Source organism: Megalopta genalis, chromosome 1 (assembly GCF_051020955.1).
Source record: "Megalopta genalis isolate 19385.01 chromosome 1, iyMegGena1_principal, whole genome shotgun sequence".
Classification (NCBI taxonomy): Eukaryota; Metazoa; Arthropoda; class Insecta; order Hymenoptera; family Halictidae; genus Megalopta; species Megalopta genalis.
Window position 1 is genome coordinate 20,925,029 of NC_135013.1, and position 15,301 is coordinate 20,940,329.

The window sequence follows — 15,301 nt, forward strand, 5'->3', positions numbered from 1 at the left end:
CGCCACTTTAAAATTCAAGGACTGAGCGAATTGAACTGAGAAATGATTATTTATCTAGCCCAAAAGATAATCGAACAGATCGAAATTACAAGCATTAACTTTAACTATGAGACACCGTATAAAAATGTTATAGAGTACCAATGGGACGTGACATACATCGGCGACATCAAACAGTCGTCGCGTTTAACTCATTTATTATTTGAATTCTGGAGAATTACTGAATATTTTTCAGACATCTCAAGATATGGGACAACGGCGTTCTTTCTAAAATTATACCTTGCACATAGCAGAAAAAAGGAGAACACGAATGGCGATTTGTTACAAAAAATTTCATTCGAGCGCCATTAGCGTACAATAACGGTAAATACCAATTGTACCGTTATCGGTGGTCCCTTGAAATAAGGGCGCGTTAAATAAACTACGCGAACGGAAGAAAAAATAATAATAATAATAGGAATCGTTCGGATCTTTATGGCGCTTAATAATATCGTGCAATGTTTGATGAGGCGTGGCGCTGATAATCGCGACCGACTCCAGCCGCCGCTGTTTGAATTAATTTAAATCGGCCTAACGGCGCATGCACAGGCAGAGTTCGAAAGGCTTAAGTATCGCACTTAACGTCGCTACCAACCGCTGTAATCCGTGATAGTTTTGTGTAGCTGCGGTGTCGTCGTGGTGTAGGCAGCCGCGTGGTACTGCGCCGGAAGCGGAGGGCAAATTGGTCCCTTGTCCTCGCCCTCCTCCTGCACGGAGACCTGCGGCCGAATATCGAACGTTGCCGTTAATAAACCTGACATTTATGCACACGCGATAGTCGAACGGGAACTTTCCGTCACTTTGTGCTGCCAGCTTTCCTCGCCCCCGTCCCTCTCCACTAAAAACTTTCATAAAACCCCTTATCAAATTCTTTTTTCTCATATTGAATTATTGCATTTTGTTAGCGGCTTCCTCTAACAAAAAGCTACTAGCTGAAACTAAAATTGGAGATCTAAATTCAGGCGACTCCGCTTTTTAGTAAAATCGCGAGTTCGGTATTTTAACCTTTTAGGTGCGGCTGAATTCTGCGCGAGGCTATTTCTCTGGACGGCAGAGTCTGATCTGTACTGTACAGAATCTGATACTGTAAATACAGGGGGTGTCCCAAAAATGTCTCGCAATCCGAAAGTGGCGGGTTCCTCGGGCCATTTGAAGCAACTTTTTCCTTTACAAAAATGTTCTCCGAGGCACCGTTAACGAGTTATTAACGAAAAACAGTGACCAATGAGAGGCGAGCTCGGCTGGCGCGAGGCGATCGAGCCAATGAGCGGAACTGGGCTTTGCGCGCTGGTTGGCTGGGCCGCCTCGCGTCAGCCGTACTCGATTCTTATTGGTCACTGTTTTTCGTTAATAACTCGTTAACGGTGCCTCGGAGAACATTTTTGTAAAAGAAGAAGTTGCTTCAAATGATCCGAGGAACCCGCCATTTTCGGATTGCGAGATATTTCTGGGACACCCTGTAGACTGTTGTAAATCGATGCGAAGACAAAAGAAGTGTGAAACAATGCATATGAAGACGATTATTTGGTTCGAACGATGAGCGAGTGAGCTACTAGAGCAAGCCACTATAGTGGCGCGTCGTCTAGAGAGATGACATCCGCGAAAGCCACTATAGTGGCGCGTCGTGCCTAAAAGATTAACACTAAACCTACCAAATCATAAAAATACGTACGTTGCTTTATAACTACTGTATTTATTTATATACTGTAGCGACCAGACGTGCGCACAATGGTGATAAAGATTTGAATTTTTTTTAGATGACAGATGGACTATTATAGCAGACAATAATTAAACTACTTTGTTACAATTTTGCTATTACTTGGAATGACAAAACAAAATGAAAGATTCTCGTTGTTTCACTGTTTTATTTCCCGGAAATACCATAATATAATAACGGTTCTGGAGAACCGTTAGAATTTCGGTTCTTCATAACTGTTTTAAGTACCAAAACTGATATCACAACTGTTCTCAACCCCTGCTAAATACTTAAATTACGAACATCTTTTGTCTCGAGACGCGTTCAGAAGATTGGGTTAATTATAGTTCTCGAAGACGATATAAATTCCAAACAGCACGTCACACACACACAAACACACACATACACACACACACACACACACACACACACAGCAGCTGTCGTAAAATATGCAAGTTTTACGTCGTCAAACGGATTGCAGAATCGCGCTATCGTGTCGTTGCCAATAATTTTATGAAACGTAATTATCCGCACAATGCATCGATACGCATTTATCATGGTATGGTAATTTCGGCGAATAAAATTTATCATATCACGAAGTAATTATTAGTTACGACTCGGTCTGACGGTCGCGGCAATTTGATCACGGGATAGAGCTGCAAACGAGATATTGGAGTAGCAAGCATATGGGGTTTCATGTCGCACGGTTTGAAATATTGGCATCGCTAGAAATCGGTGGCTTTTTAGCGCCTAACAGTGGCTAGGCTACGAGATAGTGCAACATAGAAAATTAATATCCATCTTAACCCCTTGACTACGGCAGACTTTGAGACGCGTCGACTGTATCATACGGCAGAAATTGAGTTACGATGTACGCCGAGCACGGCGAACTTTTGGATAGGGATGCATTTTTTTGCAAACATATTTCAATATTTAAAAAACTAAATTCCACTACATTAAAACAATATTATTTATTTCTCTGAATCGAATTACTATAAATGTTACAAATTTAACATTAATGTAAAACTTGTTTCTCGTCTAACTGAGATAAGATCTATCGAAATAAATATCGATAAAATTTTCTGGGCGTCTATAGGCGCCCTCCGTGTCAGAAAACAAAACTGCATCGAGCGCCTATAGGCGCTCCGAGTGTCGCAAACGCAAAATTCCTAAGCGCCTATGGGCGCCCACAGTAGTCTAGGGGTTAAAGAGGACAGATTCCATAGAATCGAGGACATTCGAAGTACAATATCGTACCCTCTCCTTTGAATTTTCGAAGTTCATTCACGCGTTCTGACGCATTCAGCCGAATAAATTGTTACAAATATGAAGCAATTAATGTAGTATCGTAATTTAGTGGGTACGTTTAGGACAAGGAGGAGTGTTAGGCTTGGGAGACCGTAGTTTCAAGACTTTGTATTAAAAGAGAAACATTGGCGAAGGCCGGGTCAGATGAAAAAAAACCCTTGGCGACGGAGAGCCGGCGGATGCGATTGTCGCGTTTTTAGAAAAGGCAGGCATTGTGTCGAAGGAGCGTGTTTGGAGTGGACAGATAGTGTTCGAGAGTCGTCGAGCGAGGAGCGTTGCAAGTTGTAGAATTAAGCGAAGTAGTTGTGATCCTAGTTGTAGGTACGGTACGCGATATTTCCTGTCTTCATCGCGTATAGTCCTTTCCTAATCGATACAGATTCTATATTGTTTAAATATTGGACAATTTCTACATTAATGATGTTGGAATTTCAACGATGACCCACCTAACAGTTTTATGGCCCCTTGCGAGGGTGAGCCGTTGCCTACAGAGGCCCAGGTGGGCCCAGACGACAGTTCAAAAGTAGACACCGAACCGTGAGGTTGCCACCTCGGGATTTTCACCAACACCAGATTTCTGTATCTCTGTAGTTTTGCAATATATCGCCATCACTTATTTTACTGGATACGCGAATGTTCTGGAGTAGAATTTGTAACTCTAAATAAAGTGCTTTTGAGTATCCTTTCATTCTACAACAAATGACAATAAAAGTAGTAAAATTTGTCGAATTATAAAACATTTTACAAGGCTACGTGCATTGAAAGCCATGTCGTATCGTCGTTTTTATTAATTATTTTCATTATCACGTATTATTTCACATTAAACGCATGTAATATTCATACCGAATTCCGTCAAGCTCCCATCATGCTAGACTGACGCGCACCATTGTCCGTTTGAAACAATGTGTTCTGCGTAACGAAACCAGTGTTACGAAACCAGAAGCAATTAACGCGAATTAAAGGAATACTTTCGCCCGAAGGTGCGCTTCATTCGGTTAGTAATTTAATTGAAAAATTAATTCAGTCGCAGTTTAACGATAACAACAACAACAACACGATTTCAAACGTTCAAGACGCTTCGGCGAGAAAGCGAACAAGAAATACTGCTATACAAGCTTTCCATTCGCATAATAGAATAATCGGCGGAGCTTAACTCCGGGATTAGCAGAATTTCTGTCAGCCACGCGTCATTTCCCGAGCCGCAAAACAGAGGCTACCGTGGCCGACGTTATCGACCGAGTGATTACATCGGGACTCGCGTGGCTGAAAACCCGGGCTTTCGGTCGGGGTTCGACGCGCGTCGCAGGAAATTAAGGCTGTTACCGCAACAAACAATCCCAGCCCCCGATCTTGCCCCGGCTCTCTTCCTTTCTTCTGCTCGATAAGAGGATCCGTGTTGAGGCACGAGTCGCGCTACCGTAGCGAGATAATATCCATTGATTCTTTTTCCCTTGCCCCCCGGCTCGAATGTCGCCGGCAATCTGGCCAGAAGGGCACAAGAGGGCCGCGATGAGGGAGGGGTGTTAATTTCCGTTTAGGAAGCGTTAGGGTGGCACGCTGGCGAGACGCTGCACCGCCACTGTTAAGATAAGATAACCACTTAGCCATCGGGATTCTACTCGAATCTCTTTCCCCGGTGCCCTCTCGTTCGCCACCCTCGCCTCCCCCCCTCGATCCGCTGTCTTCTCGCCGCCACTGTTCTCCGCGTTTTCTTTTTCATCGTGCCCCGTTTCTGATACGTTGCTCGTCTTCCTGTCATCTAGCCTTCCATCCAACGCCTCTCTCTCGTCTCTCTTTCTCTCGTCTCCCTCTCTCTCTCTCCCACCATTAGGGCTATCTGAACTTCTGTCGCGACTTCCGGCGTCCTCACCGCGCGGCATTCAAAGCGACTTTGGCTGCTCGTTCACGTTGATGGCTCGATCACGAACCCCTTCAACTGCGCCATGGCTGCCTGCTCGCTGGATGTTACGAAAGCACCAACAGGCTCGGTGGGACACACGCTGCTGCGATCTTTTATCGCTTCTCGAACTGGTCGTAACAAACCGCGCGACAGCGGGGATGGGCCCAGCCTCGACGAGCGTGTCGTTATCCTCTAACGTGGCCGTTTAATATGTTTCTTGAGGCGCGGAAGCATACGTTCGCGGTATCGCCAAACGGCGAACGATCGGGAAGTCGTCGTTTTGACGCCTTCGTTGCGAATAACGGCAAATATTGTACAGATTCTGGGGAGCTCGTTTGATTCCCGTGTCGCGGTGCTAAGCAGAAATCGTCACGAATGCGTACGTTTTAATCGATTATTGCTGCACCGCCGGCACATCCACGAAAATTACTTTTATCGTGGAATTCGTCAAGAAAATTTGAATGTGAGAGCTATCTTGAATCATTTTAACGTGTCTTGCGGATGCTTGTACATCTACAGTCTGATTGCTTTTTTCTGTAGTGTTATTTAATAATAATAATAATATTATTTTATAATAATAATATTATTTCATAATAATAATATTTCATAATAATGTAATGCTATTTTCTGTAATGAACGTGTCTATTTTACCCCATTATGAGGAACTAATAAAAGATCGTGTGTGAAGTGTATGTGTATATTTTAATACGATCGGCACTATCGTCACGTTATGGTTATCATTCGATAATAGAATCATTTTTTAACTTGTACAACACGAAGAACATCTGTTATCGATTGACGAAACGGTTGAAAATAATGTCACGCTCTAACGTAGACTGTCATCTTATTAAGAAAGTCGTGCACTTTGCGCACTGTTTGCAGGTACACTCAATAAACTTGCATAATATTATTAATGTCAACGAAAGCACGTTTCCATTATCATCCGCCACGTTGACACGAGTACACAAATTTCAAAAATGCAGAGCGAAGCAACAACGGCGGCGCGAGTTTACACAGGAACATCGATCTTGACATTATTTGCAACAAATACGCTTATGAGGCGTGATTTCCGTGGAAGTTGTTAATTTGGACCGGTGTGTTGTTTGTTTGACGGCCGATCCCGATGGAAAAGCGGGGAACAACGTTCTCGGTCATGATCGTTCGCGAGCGCGCGTGCGCGCGTGCGCGCATACACAAACACACAGAGAGCCTAGTAATTGGCAATATGAAAATCTTCGGGCGGCCCGAGCGTGTTTCGGTGATCGAGGCTCAACGGCGCGAATGATTTAATACGCGAGGAAAAATTAATTACAGAGAAACCAATCAGCAAGCGGAATTTTCGACTGATCACACGGCAATCTTCGTTTAAGCGAAAAATAATCGATCGAACGAACGTTAATTGAAAATAGTAATTACTCGATAAACACCGGCCGCCGGCGAAGAATCTCGCCCGTGCCTCCCCGTGGACGGACGCGTTTCCACCGGCACGGAACGGCTAACGGGTCCTCATTATAACGGTCGACTTATTTTCGTGAACATTCGCCGATCCAATTCGTAAAACGCTGGCTCGTCAAGCGACTGAAAAACACGTTCATTTCATTGTTCGTTTGCGTGTCCATTTGACGAGCGGAAATACACGTGCTGTAAACACTCGCCCCAGCAAATTGAATTACTACGGTCATTAGGAAAATTGTTTCTAGAATTCGACTTCCACTACTTGGACTACGCGTTTACGCGATTTTGCTAACGGACGAACAAATTGGGCCTCCCGCGACCGCTAATAAACTGATCATTTTTGTAACTATACACCAATAGTAAGGATAACCGGTTACTGCGGTTCCTCAATGAAGGCGAACTTTGACAGAGAAAATAAGACCCTTCACGCCAATAAATTGACAACTTCAGCTCTACCTATTATATTGGGTTGGCAACTAAGTAATTGCCGATTTCAGTTATAGATGTCTCTCACTCCCATTTTTGTGATATCCGTAAATGTTATATTATAACTCCCTAATTCGCTCTTAGATCGCGCACAAAAATGGACAATTTGGGAAGAAGAGATACGATTGTTCGAACCTTGCGACTCGTTTTTATAGTGACCGATTGTCAGCAACTATAAAAACGAGACGCGAGGCGCGAATAATCGCATCTCCTCTTCCCAAATTGTCCATTTTTCTGTGCAATTTCAGCACGAATTAGGGAGAAATTATTGTATTGGGTTGGCAACTAAGTAATTGCCGATTTCAGTTATAGATGTCTCTCACTCCCATTTTTATGATATCCGTAAATGTCATATTATAAAATTATTATTATTATTATTATTATTATTATTATTATTACAGAATAAATAATTAGGTGTCTAACTCTCAGTTCATTGATCAACATATTAGTCAATTTACAATTCAAAATATTATGTTGGAAACTAAGTAATTGCCGATTTCAGTTATAGATGTCTCTCACTCTCCCATTTTTATGACATCCGTAAATGTTATATTATAAAATTATTATTATTATTATGTTATTTTTTATTATCCGTGAATGTTAGCAACTGGACAAATCGAATGCAGCGGTCAAGGAAAAGCGACCAGAATTGGTCAATCGTAAAGGTGTCATTTTCCAGCAGGACAATGCTAGGCCGCACACGTCTTTGTCCACTCGGCAAAAATTCATGGATATTGGTTGGAAATCGATGTTACACCCACCATATAGCCCTGATCTCGCACCATCGGATTACCACTTATTTCGATCCCTGGACAACTCCCTTCGTGGCAAAACTTTTAACGATGATGACGCTGTAAAATCTCACTTAACTCAGTTTTTGGCCGAAAAGGATCAGACTTTCTACGAGCGTGGAATTTTCAAGTTGTCGGAGAGATGGCAAAAGGCCGTCGAACAAAATGGAAAATACATTACAGATTGAACTTCGTTCCAAGTAAAAAGAAATTTTTTATTTCATTGAACAAATCGGCAATTACTTAGTTGCTTGCCCCTAGCCTGACACGCTGTACAATTGCTGTCGTGTGGCACTTTGGGGGCAAAGCAAACCACAAAACTCCTTACACGGACGCGGAGTTAAGACTGGGTCTTCCGTACCCAGCCTAATGAACGATGAGCGAAGGCGGCGATTTACCCACGTTCGGACCCCTCGTAGGTGTTCCGTCGGGGAGTGGGTACTAAATTTCTTGTGTATGCCAGATCTGGCGAGGAAACATATCTGCGCCACCTTCGCGGTGGCCAGATTTGCAATAAATTACTTAGTTGCCAACCCAATACTTTAACTTAAATATTGACTTTTTTCAAAACATTGGACCTCTGAAAGCAGAAATTTCATTAAAAAGCAGAATGTAAAGAAACCATACTTGTGCATACGTTACTGCGGTTATGTTTCTATTACTGCGAGCCAAATACTGCGGACATTCTAATTACTGCGTGTCAAGGTTGACATAACCCATTTTCTTTTAAATGTACGCACACAGCTACAATTGCTTGGATCAAGATATTCTCGCTCTAGCACTTTACAAACTATGAATAAGTACTTTACGATCAAGCGTGTTCGCACTGGCTTATCGAGAACTGTACTGTATAGGTTAAGGTACGCAGTTCGGTAAAGCACCGCAGTAACGTACACACATAGTAAAAAACTATGTGCCAAATACTGTCTTAGTAAATAATATTTGAGAATCGATGATAGTGACAGTGTATGTCAATTTTTTATCAAAGTAGCGATTACTTTATCTAAAAATAATGCTGAAATGATTAGTTTACGAGTATTTCATAAGACCCGACGTTTTCATAAGCTCCCGAATATTAAAAGTCAATAAATGAATTACAACTGCGATTGCTATTACTTGTACGTCATAAATTATCAATATTATACATATAAAAAATTATGAGATTCATTTTTAGAAGATCACACGCTAAAAGTTTTATTACTTTTATACACTACCGCAGTATTTGGGACGTCCGCAGTAATACCCACACTTACTCTACACGTTTGTAAGATGAAGCCAAAAAAAAAATATATAGGATTGAAGAATATTAATTATAATATATGTTTTAATTGCCAACCCAATAGTTTGCGTCGGTTTCTTCGATATTCGTTTTAGTTTCTCGTGTGGTTCGTCTATGTTCTTCTCTTCGGACAACGGTTTGTAAGAGACGGTTTTCCGTTGGCGACAGAATTAGTCCGGACCCGATGTAACATTTAGAAGCATCAGTTGTCGCCGGCATTTAAAACTGTCACGAGTGGTTCTTGAAGTTCTACGGCGCATCGTGTCGCTTCGAAGGAACTTTTAATTCGACCGCGACGGTCGGAGATTATTTAATAGCGGGCCATCGATCGTCCGACTCGTGATAAACTGGATGCGGCCATTAGTATGCGGCGGAACGTTCTACGTCTCTGAACAAATACAGCATGATAATAAGTACGGCGTAACGCTTGCGCAGGATCTCGACTACTAAGCACTATCAATTATTTATTTCGACGTGACTATATCACGGGATCCCGAGGACACAGAGTGCATCGGATACTGGCCGATCGAATACGGTTCTCCGAATATGATGCGGGAATTAATCCAGAATGTGAAACGATTAATTTCAACACTTAGCAGTCTCTCTATCAGCGAATAATCTTCTTTACCGCTTTTACACTTTAACGTATAATTTAATTATACAGGACCTTTCGTAATTCTGATTTCACTGGAAAATTCGTTGATTCGATGAAGTAAAAGAAACTCTCAAAAGTTAGTAATAATAATAGTAACGATAACAATAGCAAATAATAATAATAATATGTTCACTGCTTTAAATATCACATTTTATTATATCACAGTTTTATTACAAACGCATAAGCATCCACATTCAACATTAATTTCTCGATATCTGTCACATCTTGTGTGTACCGTCGGTAATAAAAGGGAAAGAAATCAATAGAAAATAAGCAGTAATAAAGTAAAAATCTATTCTCGTATAAATAAGCAGTGTGCAATAATAGCACGCGCGTCCGAGATGGATTTTCAAAGGAGATTTTTCCGAGATTAACGTTCTCTTGTCAGAAGATTTATTTTTCTGCTTCGCAAGGGAATTATCTGTTTTCCCATATGTACATTGATTTCAGATGCACTCGGTGCATCGATAACGGAAGACGGCAGAACTACACGCGGCACAATATTCCTCAATAAAAGTGACACGGGTTAGTCGAACCTGTCTGTACCCGGGAAACGTGTCAGCGATGTATCGGCCGAAAGAGCTTTTTTGCGCAACCGATTGATACACTTACGACCATGCAAACACTGGTCAAACGGAAGGGGGGGGGGGCGAGCTATCGTTCTGTGCACGATGTACAGGATAGTTCATTGAAAGTTGACAATACTTACGAGGATAGGTTCTCAGGGTTAACGCTCGCTTTTCGATGAGATTCGATACAGTGATAGAGCTTTGTAAAGCTGAATCCAATGATACCCGGTTTTAGGGGCAGACGGCTTATAATTTTTGAAATAATTAATGACAGTAATCGCAACTGTCGTATCATTACTCTATCAAGGAGAGGTCTCCAAGCTTGATGCTCACTTTTCGATGAGATTTAGTAGAGTGATAGAGCTTGTAAAGCTGAATCCGATGATACCTGGTTTTGGGGGCATACAGCTTATATTGTATATAGTGTATACAGGACTACAAAACTCTGCTTTCGCTGTTTATGCAAGTTTGAACAAAAGGGCTAATACATAATATAATATAATATAATACAATATAATATAATATAATATAATATAATATAATATAATATAATATAATATAATATAATATAATATAATATAATATAATATAATATAATATAATATAATATAATATAATATAATATAATATAATATAATATAATATAATATAATATAATATTATAAAATATAATATAATACAATAAAATACAATATAATATAATATAATATAATATAATATAATATAATATAATATAATATAATATAAAATATTTTATTATATATATATATATTATAAATATATATTATATATAATATAATATATAAAAGGAGGTTGCACCTGATTCAATTGTCTTAACGTTTGTCCACAAAAATGGAAAATTCCTAGAAGCATATTCGCAGTATAGTCATTAAAATGTTCACAACTTTTAGAGTCGCTGATAAGTATTAATACCTCGTCTAGTTTTTATTGACATATAGTTGTGGAAGATGGGAAGATTAATTGATTTTTACAAAAAGTGGAAATTAGAGGATCAATTCATCCAATATAACGTGCAATTGTGAGGTTTTAGAGGTTATATTCCATTCTTACACAGTTCGTACAAGGTCACAGACGAGATATTTCGCGACGTAGTGTGCCGCTTGTGCGGTGCCCACGGACGCGCGTGTTATCCTGCGACGCAATACCGTTCGTTGCGGTGCCGCAGACGAGTAAACACGCGCTTCTGTTTTTGCTCGCGAATTAAAGCCTGTTTACTCTTGTCTGTGGCACCCGCGCGAACGGTATTGCGTCACGGGAGAACACGTCCATGGTGACGCACAAGCGGAATTACGTCGCGAGATATCTCGTCTCTGACCTTGTACGAACAGTAATTGTGCCGCGACATAATACGTCGGCGAGAGCGAAGGCGGTTAACCCTTAACACGTTCCGTGCCACGTGTACCATCGATGGTACACGCTTGCATGTTTACTTAGTGAACTGAACAAATTGTTTACAAGAAATTTAGAACCGAAGAATCAATTTCCACCGCAAGAATGGGCGTTGATAAGTTTTTGTTACGTTGTTATGTGTACGAGAATTAATAATTGCACGTAATACATCAAGTTTTAGTAAAATATCAAAGTGTGAAGATTCGAGTAAAAAAAGCTCGGCACGGAACGTGTTAAATGCATGATTTTTTGTTTTGAATTTTAAAAAATCGTTTTTTATAGGAATGTAGTCATAGGTTACGTAAAATATAAATAAAAAGATCTAGGTAATAATATTGAGTATTTATTTGGAAAAAAAGTTGTATGTAGACTTTTGGCAACGATATGCGTTTATTACTAAAATGATTGTAGACGTAAACAAATGGTCACGTATTTATATTATCTATTAGTGTAGGAATTTTCGCATTATTTATAAATGAAACGCAGCAAAGCAATTGCGATTTTTGTTGCGACACAAAGCAACCTTGCATTCGATGCACTCGGTCCGTGAAAATCCTTTGCAACCTGGAAGTTATCACCCACCACATTCGAATGTCAAAAAACATGTAACTTACTCGCCAAAAGTGATGTCAAGTCTTTTCTTTCACGCATGGTCTATTGTCTATTGCTATCAACGTGTGTTCGGAAACGCGCATACCCAGGTTTTTGAATAAGATTAAGTGGAACTGGAATGTAGACAATTGGCAACGATATGCATTTAAGGGCCAAGACCGCACAAAATTTGACCATCCAGGATAATTCGGGAACCACTCCTTTATAGGTGATTGGTTGTCCCATTAAGAACTCTTATTGCGAGGGACACGAGACTAAATATAGAAGAGACACTCCTAGAATCTATATCCGGCCTTATGAGATCGTAAAAATGAACGTTATGCCCGGCGTGTTCCACAATTGGGAAAATGACATAGGATGGTAAAATTCTTGCGGAGCCGTAATGGTTTCCGAGCATTTCCAGACAATGAGACGCAAATATGTAATTTCCACTATAATTATCTAGCAGTGATGCATGAGCTACCAAAATTGTCTTCAACATTTGCTGCGGTTATGCCTCTTTCATTTTCCTGGACAAACATTGCCAACCTAATATTTTATTTTCTATACTGCCTTTCAAACGTTTGATTCTCATTTCGATTACTTCGTTATCTTCTGGAAATTGCAATGTAGTTTGAATAATTTTAATTATTACTTTATTGCATTGCAATCGCGTCGTGCTTTATAGAAATATTTAATGTAAAAATATTGGCACTTAATTAGCATTTCTTCAATCTGAATAATTAATCTAATCGAACGAGACAATTCTTGTTTTTTTTTATACGTCTCAATTTACTTTCATTCCCAAATTTCGATAACAGAAAAATGAAAATTTGGTTTAAGTCTGGAAAAAGTAAGTAAGGTTAAGAAGCAGAATATATTCTTACCTCTTATATAATAGGAGGGAAGAATATAAAAGGAAAAAAAAAATAAACGAGGTTAAAACGCAAAATATAATAGCCAGTTTTCTGATGCTGAGTTGAAGCGAATTAAAAAATGTTTCGCAAGAGTACACGTTGCATAAATTAACACGAGCATTTCAACGCAGAGAATAAACAACAATAGCGCAAGAGGTTTACAAAGATCCGCGAAATATCTAAAAATGAAATAGCATTCGAGAAGTTCCGACTTCGAAAATAATATGCTTTACTCTGACGAGGAAACGCGAAACCATTTTTTGCAGTAACGCGGAACAGGCAGCGATTCTAAATCGCGACAGATAATCGTTGCAGATCCAATTTGTCGTGACGGTGGGTGAAAAACACAAATCGAAATAGAGTGGCGTTCACGTTGATGAAATCCCAGACGTGCAAAGAAGAGGATTTCAGGAACAAAACGATCTTCCATTAATTAGCAGTGGAGTGCTTTTTGCCATTTTCATTACCATGGGTACATTTCCGCCCTTTTCCCGTGAAAGCTGCTCAACCTGTCGGATGTTTGCACATTTTCTGCCTTCGCCGACATCTGCCCCCCCCTCGCCGCCCACTGTCCTTTGCTCTTTTCCTTTATTCCGCGTTCTCTGTCTCCGCGGAACGAGAACATCGCCCGGTTTCCCGCGTTCGATCTTTGGTCACGTATCACTTAATCCGCGAAAACCACAAAAATTATAAGTGCAAATAATATCCTGCTCGATATTATCATTTAATTACCCGGCGCGGCGGCAGGCATGCGGACCGTCTGAATGATTGTACAGAGTGATCCTGATAAGCCAGGCACCGCGCGATTATCGCCACACGAGGAATATTTGATTTGTCAGTGGACATTCATTTTCGATCTGCATCTTTCAAGTGATTTGTTGTATTTCCTAGCACGCGCTCGCGCGAACCGGTTCCCATGGTGTTTAAATCCGACACGACTACATAATTCAGCCCCTGCTTTTATATCACCTGAATTATAAACAACCGGAATCGACGAAACGAATTTTCCACTTCGCTCGAGCAACTCTGTTTATGCTTCGCTTAATAAGATTAATCTAGCAATTTACCGGGAATTGTCCGGCTGTCAATAAATTGTGTTTACATAAATTTTCGAGAAATTCTGGGATTCGAACTGTACTTCATGCTGCACTCCCTGAACCCTTGTAACCTACGTTTACCACAAGTTTAATCTTTAACCGCGTAGGGCAATAGATCGGTTACGGTGCGGTGACCAGTTGCTGTGCATTTTTGTTTGTAGAGTGTTTATTTGTAGGGCTTATACAATTTAACAATTACTACTATAACTATAAAAAATAAACAAAAAGTTTTCAATAACATTGATAAATCTCTCTTAGAAGTACTAATGTATAATAATTTCTCCCTAATTCGCGCTGAAATTGCACAGAAATTGCTATTATTCGCGCCTCGCGCCTCGCGTCTCGTTTTTATAGTTGCTGACAATCGGTCACTATAAAAACGAGTCGCAAGGTTCGAACAATCGTATCTCTTCTTCCCAAATTGTCCATTTTTGTGCGCGATCTAAGAGCGAATTAGGGAGTTATAATATAACATTTACGGATATCACAAAAATGGGAGTGAGAGACACCTATAACTGAAATCGGCAATTACTTAGTTGCCAACCCAATATTAGATTCTTTAAGCTTTGCACAGTAATCTGCAACTCTTAAATAAGCCAAAATTCTAACAAACTCTACTAACTTTGCTGTTCCATTTAACCATTTGTACTACTTTTATCACTGCGTTGACCCGTCAAAATGACGGATCACTAATTTTTCAATTTACAATTATTCATATCCTAAAGAGAAATTTATGAGTTGCTTATTCAATTTTTATGTTACTTACGGCAAATGTTACAATAACACTTGTTAAAAAAGACCAGAATAAACGTCTTATTGTTACTTTTATAAACCAATAAAAATCAGCTGTTTTCTGTGCTCCTCTAATGTTAATGAATTCTGAAACGGGGAAAAAATTAATATTTATTGTGTACCAACGAATGCTTTAATATTTAAATATCGATAATTATACTGCGGATCTTTATGCACAATAAAAATTGACTACATCAATTACAAGAAACTGAAGACGAATATAACCCCCCCCCCCCGACTTCTTCATAAAATAAACTTCTTCATAAACTTCCTAACAAGTTTAAATTAATATGTCGATATATACTGGAATTGAGTCAAA

General features: G+C 39.9%; 1 protein-coding gene across 3 annotated transcripts in view; it reads right to left on the bottom strand.

The window, feature by feature from the left end:
* The window catches only part of Ddr (discoidin domain-containing receptor 2), a 529,507-nt gene that overhangs the window by 70,008 nt on the left and 444,198 nt on the right, over window positions 1–15,301 (bottom strand). For all 3 annotated transcript variants that reach the window (XM_076523238.1, XM_076523242.1, XM_033472527.2), the window contains one exon: window positions 632–755. In XM_076523238.1, the coding sequence (XP_076379353.1) occupies window positions 632–755 (124 nt within the window). The remainder of the gene's footprint in view (window positions 1–631; window positions 756–15,301) is intronic.